At 59.9% G+C, this 7,577-nt stretch overlaps 1 protein-coding gene across 1 annotated transcript in view; it reads left to right on the forward strand.

The window, feature by feature from the left end:
• VDBG_01080 (conserved hypothetical protein) overlaps positions 1-2,691 on the forward strand; it is a gene marked incomplete at both ends in the record, with an annotated part of 4,700 nt that extends 2,009 nt beyond the window's left edge. The window contains 3 exons of the mRNA XM_003009351.1: positions 44-1,124; positions 1,181-1,946; positions 1,998-2,691. Of these exons, the coding sequence (XP_003009397.1) occupies positions 44-1,124; positions 1,181-1,946; positions 1,998-2,691 (2,541 nt within the window). The remainder of the gene's footprint in view (positions 1-43; positions 1,125-1,180; positions 1,947-1,997) is intronic.
• Between the last annotated feature and the right edge of the window lie 4,886 nt (positions 2,692-7,577).

The raw sequence follows: 7,577 nt of genomic DNA on the forward strand, positions 1-7,577 counted from the left end.
GTCTCGCCGACAACGACACGCCCGTCCGCCTCGCGCTTCCAAGGCCCTCAGCGTCATCACGCTCAAGCTCAACCCCGACATGGCCGACGAGGTGGTCGATGCCGTCCTCGATGCCCTCAACCGCAACGTCCTCTGGGCCGTCTCCGCCATCGGCACCGCCGAGCCCGTCCGCGACCTGTCCGCCGTCGACCCCCTCGAGTGGCACGGCCTCACCCTGACCTTGTCCCACCTCCTCTACCGCCGGTCCCCGCCCGCCCGCCAGCTGCCCGCCATCATCGCCGCGCTCTTGCTGGCCCTCGCCTTTGAGAAGCGCAGCACCTCCGGCAGCTCCGTTGGCGCCAACGTCCGCGACGCCGCCTGCTTCGGCATCTGGGCCCTCGCGCGCCGCTACACCACCGCCGAGCTGCTGGCCGTCCCCACCGGCGAAACGACTTCTTTTTCTTCTTCTTCTTCTTCTTCTTCTTTCCCCCCCTCCATCCTCCAGCGTCTCGCCACCGAGCTGACCGTGACGGCGTCCCTCGACCCCGCCGGCAATATCCGCCGCGGCGCCTCCGCCGCCCTCCAGGAGCTCATCGGCCGCCACCCCGACACCGTCGACAAGGGCATCTGGCTCGTCCAGACCGTCGACTACCACGCCGTCGCCCTGCGCGCCCGCGCCCTCCACGAAGGCGCCCTCAAGGCTGCCAAGCTGAGTCCCGTCTACGGCCGCGCCCTCCTGCGGGGCCTCCTCGACTGGCGCGGCGTCGGCGATCCGGACGCCGGTGCCAGGCGCGTTGCCGGCGCCTCCTTTGGCACGCTGACGCGCGAGCTGTCGAGCGGCCAAGAGAAGAAACGCACGCAGTTCCAAGTCTCGGCCAAGATGGTGCTCGAGCGACTCAGCGGCCTGCAGAACAGACAGGTCGAGGAGCGGCATGGCCTGCTCCTCTGCCTGGCATCCGTGCTCGACAAGTTTCCGAGCCTCGTCGGCGCGCCGGAGGACGGGCTTTCTGCCGACGATGTGTCCGTCGCGCAGCGCGTCGTGCGCGAGGGGACCGACATACTTCAGGGCGGTCAACCAGGGCGACCTACCGTCGTCCAGAACTCGTTGCTGGAGGCCGCGAACCGCTCATCATCGCTTCGCTGCCGTGCTGCAGGCGCGGGCCTCGGCGCTGCTGCTAACACGACGCCGACCGGCCTGCAGCTGCTCCGCCCGGCTTCGAGATCGTGTCACCGGACAGCACGCAAGATTTGCTCCAAATCGTCGCCGCCGTTGACGCCCTGCCAGAGATCCCGAGTCAAGTGAAAGCACTCGTCCGCCATTTCGAAGCCACCATCTCGGCAGGTCTCAGCCGCCCCGAAAAGTCTGCCATCGCCGCCGCCGCGGAAGCGGCCCTCGTGCTCCTTGCCTTCTCAGAACCCGCAGAGCGAAACCGCATCGTCACGCAGTGGGCCGCGACGACTCGCCAGAAGCCAACATCCCGGACAACCTCGGACCACGGCTACTTTGCAGCCCTGACCATGGCCCACCCCCTGACAACAACGGCGACCAGGGGTTGCACTTCCGACACTGCCGACACTCCCGAAAGCGATATGACCACGGACGCCATCCTGTCGCGCTGGGCGAGCGACAAGGACATTGACACGAGGGTGGCCATCCTGCAGAGCCTCACAGAGAGCGTCGTGCTGCAAGACGGCGCCCCGGCATTCCTTGACCTGCTGGCTCAGGGCCTCAACGACTACACAACTACTGCGCGGGGCGATGTAGGCTCGCATGTGCGATTGGGCGCTTTGCGCGCAACAAGGTGCATCTGGCGTTCGCTGCAGTCGGGCGGCTCTACGCGACAGCAAGAGTGCTTAAGGGCTGCCGTGTCGAAGCTCTACCTCAACGTTCTGCGCCTGGCCACGGAGAAACTGGATCGCGTCCGAACCGAGGCACAAGCCGTGCTGTCGCTTACCTTGACGCCCAGGTCCGTCATATCTCACCATCCTTATCTCATGGTCACTGACACATTCTATAGCTACGCTGTGTGGTTCAATAAGCTTACGTTTTCATCACGCACCTATCTCCTTGCACTGTTGACTCTCTACGCGCAAGATGAATACATCCACCCTTTGATCATGGAACAAGCCAGGGCCGACCCCGGTGCGTGGATGGCAGAGCTCCTCGCGGGCTATGTCACTTCTGCGGACACGGGCAACGAGGACCTTGTCATCGCGGCGCGTGCCGCTCTCACCGAGTACTGCAGCATCGCGCCAGCTAATCGAGATGATGTGTGCATAGCTCTTGTTCGTAACCTATCGTCGCGGCAAGGCCAGGACAGGGTATTAGTGCCGACACTGGAAATCGTCGCGTTTCTATACCGTGCGGGTTTATTTGCCGGGTGCCGGGGCGTCGATCCCAAGAGGCTTTGTCTCCTGGTGCAGAAGGCAGGGTATAAGACGGGGAGCATCCGGAAGCTGGAGGCCTGTATACACGTGTACGGCTGTGTTGCCATGTTCGAGGATCACGCAGAGGCTGCGGCGCGAGAAGCGCGGAAGCGGCTGGGAGCCCTTATGTTCCATCCCTGGCCGCGAGTCCGGAGTCTGGTCGTTGACGAATTATGGCAGCTGTTTTGTAACGATGAGGCTGGGTCCAGGCTCAAGAGTGTAGACTGGGGCCGGGCGGACAAGGGGGCCATCAGAAGCGTCGTGTCAGTGCTTGGTCTCGCCTAACAATGTTGTCGCAGTAAGACTTCGAAACCGACAGGGAGAAGATGCATCGAGAAAGCATGGAAGAAGCCAAATCAGTGATACAAATTGTCAAGTGGCGTCACTCCCGCGTGCTGGCGCAGCCTCTTGTCTCGTCTTGTTGCTGAAGCGCATTGTGTGGCGCCCCGTCTAGACATGCCTCTCCCTCGTTAGTTGGCTTACTACAACATCTGCGACAATCGTAGAAAGTTTTGCTGTCGATCCTTCGAGCTAGCTGTCTGCTCATTCACAGCCAAAGATGGGGTGAGGATGCTCGGTCCCGATGGCGAGCTCTGTCGCGACACCTAGCTGCAGCATGTCGTCGTTGGCCTTCCCATACAGGAAGGTCATCAGCAGCGATGGCCCACGACCCCCACTAGGGGACGGGAAGATCAGCAGGGTCTCCTCATGGTGGTGAGGAGGCTAGGAACAATACAGAAAAAAGCAAGCGGATGATGCTTCAGTCACTTGGGGGTGGGACCGAAGGACGGGATGTGAGAGTGCGAAGTCGCCCCCGACTTGCAGGATGGTTGTGATGCCACATCGCGCTCTGATAGTCAGAGTTAAAGCGACACCCAAGGGAGGTTTAAAGGGTGATCAAAGAGCTCGGCATCCAGCGGCTGCTCAGCATTTGAGAGTGCCGTGTGCTGAACTTGAAGCAACAGTGACGCAGACGACAGTAGAGCGCTCATCCTCGGAATGGGGCATCAGAGATCGTCGATGTGCCGAAGTTTCCATTCCACCAGCTGCCACCACCACCGGGGCGTTGAAGCTGCTCCAACAACCTTTTCGATGTTGCCTCACATAGCGCCGCCGTACAATGCGAATGATGCCATGGCGCACCTCATGCAGGGGGGGAGCAGGACACGGCAAGTTCTTGGCGGATGCAGGGCGATAGAGGCATTTGCCGGCAGAGAGTATTGCATTCACAACGAGGCTGATCGTGATGCAGGAGGTGGCTGGTTCACAGGGCCAGGGTACCGGGACCTTTTGCTGGCTCATGCTCAGAAGCTCGTTGCTGTTTCTTATGAACGTCTGCCTGTCAGCCAATCTGGCAGCCTGTCACCTGGGACGCAGTAGATGCGACTGCGTGGTGTGACTGGACCTCGAATGTCACCGGCGGCTTTGGGCTCTCATTCGGCTACTGGTGTTTGGGCTTCGCGAGGCTCGAGCGGCAGCATAAGGTTCAGGAATCGACCTGGTGCGTGATGGGTGTCTTGAGGCGCCTCGTTCTCGGAAGGCAGTTGAGCTCGACTTGGGTGCGGCGATCGGACTCTGTCGAACGTGAACTTAAATCAATTCAAAAAATTCCACGGAGATGCCATGTTTTGGGGACGAGATGGGATTCATCAAGTGTGTCACTTCGCAGCAGAGACATTGCGGATGGCGAGATGGCATTCAACAGGTACGACGAGGTACTTTGGTGGTCGGCTGTGGTGCCGCTAATGGAGAGGCAGGGGTACCTCGATTGAGGGGAAAGGGTGGCCCAACCAGCGTGGTCTTGCCGTAAATTTTTGGGGGCTGTACGGGAAGAAGGGACTACCCGGCGGCCAATCCAGGCAGGCGCGACACTCAATTGGCAGGCTGTCAGACACTCTTTGGGCAGTCAGCTTCCGAGGACGTGAGTCTTTTTGGTGGGGAGAGAGGGCGTTGAGCCAGCGCACAGGTGCGAACGGGAAAGAGCTGCCGCTTGTTTGCCTGGCAGGTGCTCCCATGGCATCTCTCGCTCAAGACTCAACACAGTCCAACAGTCAGCCACCCAGATAACAGGTATGGGCCTTTCCCAGGTTCCCCCTCCCCCTTGGCGTGTGGGCATCACCCAGGTAGAGAAATCATGGCGTGCTCACGTTGCACTGCAAGCCACCGTCTCCAGGAAATGAATCGGACAAGCTTCTGTCTGGGGGAGCCTCTCACATGCAAGCGAGAGACAGATGCGCGCTTTTCCCCTTCTTGCCAAACCCAAACGACCCAAGCGAACGAAGGAGCATGTCGCGTGATCACAGCGGTGTGTGTGGCAGGTAGGCAGGCAGGCAAGGCAGGCAGCACCAAAGGAGCAGGCAGGAAGATAGACAGGCGGACGCAGGCAGGAACAGGGGACCAGGAGTGGAGGCAAGCGCGACGACATCGGCAGCGAAATGAACAGAGCACCAGCTGGTCCTTGTTCCCCCCAAACCAAAGCACGACACCGCCCAGAGCTCGTGTTTTCCCTGCTATGACTGGTCAGATAGATCAGAGGAGGTGGAGACACAGTCTGCAGTCGTCTGCACATGGCTGGGGTAACAGTAGGAGGAGGTCCCCTGCCCCATCGCCTGCGGTGCCATTCGCTGACGCCTCCATGGCAGTTCTCGACAGAGGCCCGAGGCTGGCTCCAGCGCCTCTGGCGTCCTGCCAAGTTGGCGGGGGATGGTCTTGTGCTCAGCCCGTCTTCAACAGCGTGTGACTGGCAACGATGAATGCACTGTACGAAAGACCCTGCCGTTTATCCCCCCTGCCGCTCCTCCCCTCTCCGCCATGCCACGCCATATGCCTCCATCCCCATCTTCTGCACGCCGTCCACCCACCAACACCCATCGTCCTACGAAAGTCCTTCCCTCCTAGTCTTCCTCCCTGCTGAGACACTGGGAGTCCCTGACGCTACTGTCGATTCATCTCCAAGCTGTGTGTTCTTCATCATCGCCTTCGCAGGCCAATCGACTCTGCTGGTCTTCAGTCAGATACATGCACCGACTGTTGCCCTCAGCGAGCCGTCGGCAAACTGAACGAATCTCATAGTGGTTCGCAGCAACTAACTGCTCCTGGGCGCTACGCTGCAGACCGACCCCCAAACTAGGATCAACGCAGCCAACCCAATCTTCCCCCTTCGAACCGCCGGATCACCTTGCATGGTAGCAGAGTCTAAAAGCAGGTCGCGCAGCTTGGCTTTTCACCTTCGCTAGTCCCTTAGTGTTATGTGCCGCTTGGTCGGGCTTCATTGGCAAGCATCGAGCGTCGCCTCACCACCAAAGTCACGGACCTGACACGATGGTCCGTGAAGTGTCAGCGTGGCAAGGCGTGCTGGAAACACGAAGCAGTACAGCATGGTCGTAAGGAAAACTTGCAGCTCAGCCTTTGGGTGTTCCCCTTCCTTCTCGTCCTCCCCCACGGTCATCGTCGCCGCGTGAACCGACATCGGATCCCACTCAGCTCTAGAACGGGGGGTTCCCCTGTCAGATCCTCGCTGCCATTCTGCTACCTGTTGGCCAGTGTGCCCGCCCACCTCGGTCTATGTATCCTCGGCGCCGTCTTCGTCAGTACCCGTCAGTCATCTCGGGCAACTTGCCATCTCATCGCGGTAACCACAGTACTGTTTCCCACTCTTGTCACAGTTGATTGCTTTCAAGAGCTTTTCCGCCGGTTCCTCGGCACATAGCCTCACCCACAAGGCAGACGACGTACATGCCTCACAGCATCTCCCTTTCTGCCCGACCGTCTTTCGCACACTGTTCACTGTCGCCCGCAGTGATTCGGACCCGTCCTTCGACCTGAAAGAGGCAAAGTTCCCTCTCTGCACTGCACAGATACGGGGACCCTAGTACCCAAGTGATCAAGCCTAGGTCGGCGGGGACACCACGCGCAGACAGGTGAGGCAGATGGCCAAGTGGATATCGAGGGGGGCAGGGGGGTGTCTCCAGTCGGTCGTCAACGGGCGCTCCACCAATCTTGTCAACGCTGGCCTGTCTCCTTCCGCCACCTTATCTGTGGTCGTTGAGGTCCTGGCCCTGGTCCTGGTTCTGGTTGGGCCCGCCGCCGAAGGGTTAGTTGACGGCTCTGCCTCGGGCTCGACACCAAGCAAAGAGAGGACCGACGGAGAAACGAGATGTCGAGTCCCTGTCAGTAAAATCGACTCGTCGGAGAAGAGGGGTCAATCGAGCAGCACTGGGCATCATCCGCTTCTGAGCTCGACGAATCGCGTCTGGTCGAATTCCCAGAATTCCTTAAGGGCCAAGACGTCCGCCTCCACTGATACGCATCGCTGGGAATGAGGACGTGCGGTGTTTGCCTGCCTAGCATATCTTACCTCTGGCACCAAGGCGACGCCTACAGCGGATCGGCCACTACCTATCTGCCTTGCCGTAGATACCGCAGACATAGACGCACAGAGAGAGGACCACCAACACACAGACTGCCTGACCAACCGCCCACTTTCTTATCTGTCATCCGGTCTCTGCCGTTTGACATGCCAGCACCAAAATAAAGGTTCCGCCCGTCACTAACTCCTAGCCCGCCTTCTGAGATGTGGTTGATTTCTCGAGATGGACTGGACTGGCCGCATTTGAGACTGAGCCCTCGTGGGTGGTGGTTCTTGTCGGCGGGCCTGGGCCTGGGCCTAGAATCTGCAGTCAGTCTCGTCATGCATGGTTGCTGTGCCCTCCATCTTTGCCTCTTCACGATACCTGTGTGTCGACCAAGACAATGTCGCGGGAAATGAGGCATGCAAAGCAGCCACATCGCGAGACAGCCTCGAAGAAGGTGTCTGTCGTCTACCGAATCTTATCGCACGCTGTGAAACACTCTGGCATTTGCTACTTCTACTGCCCACTGCTGCGGCATGTTGCTTCCTTATCGTCTCATCTTTCGAGTGCGCGGTCCGAATCCTTCGGGGCTTTATCTTGTTACTCTCGCACCGACGGCTGTTCATTTGCAATTGCCCACAGGTCGCGCTGAAAGATGCGCTCGTTGCGCACCAGGGAATTCCACGCGCACACCCTACCACCCAGATCCCACACACCCCTCTACTGACCCCCCTTCTTCTCGCCTCGGGGCCAATGGCTCGAGCTCCCCCCCCCGTCCCAAGTGACAGGGGTTTTTTTTGATGCCACAATCCTGCTGGA

This window comes from Verticillium alfalfae, genomic scaffold, assembly GCF_000150825.1.
Source record: "Verticillium alfalfae VaMs.102 supercont1.1 genomic scaffold, whole genome shotgun sequence".
Taxonomy (NCBI): Eukaryota; Fungi; Ascomycota; class Sordariomycetes; order Glomerellales; family Plectosphaerellaceae; genus Verticillium; species Verticillium alfalfae.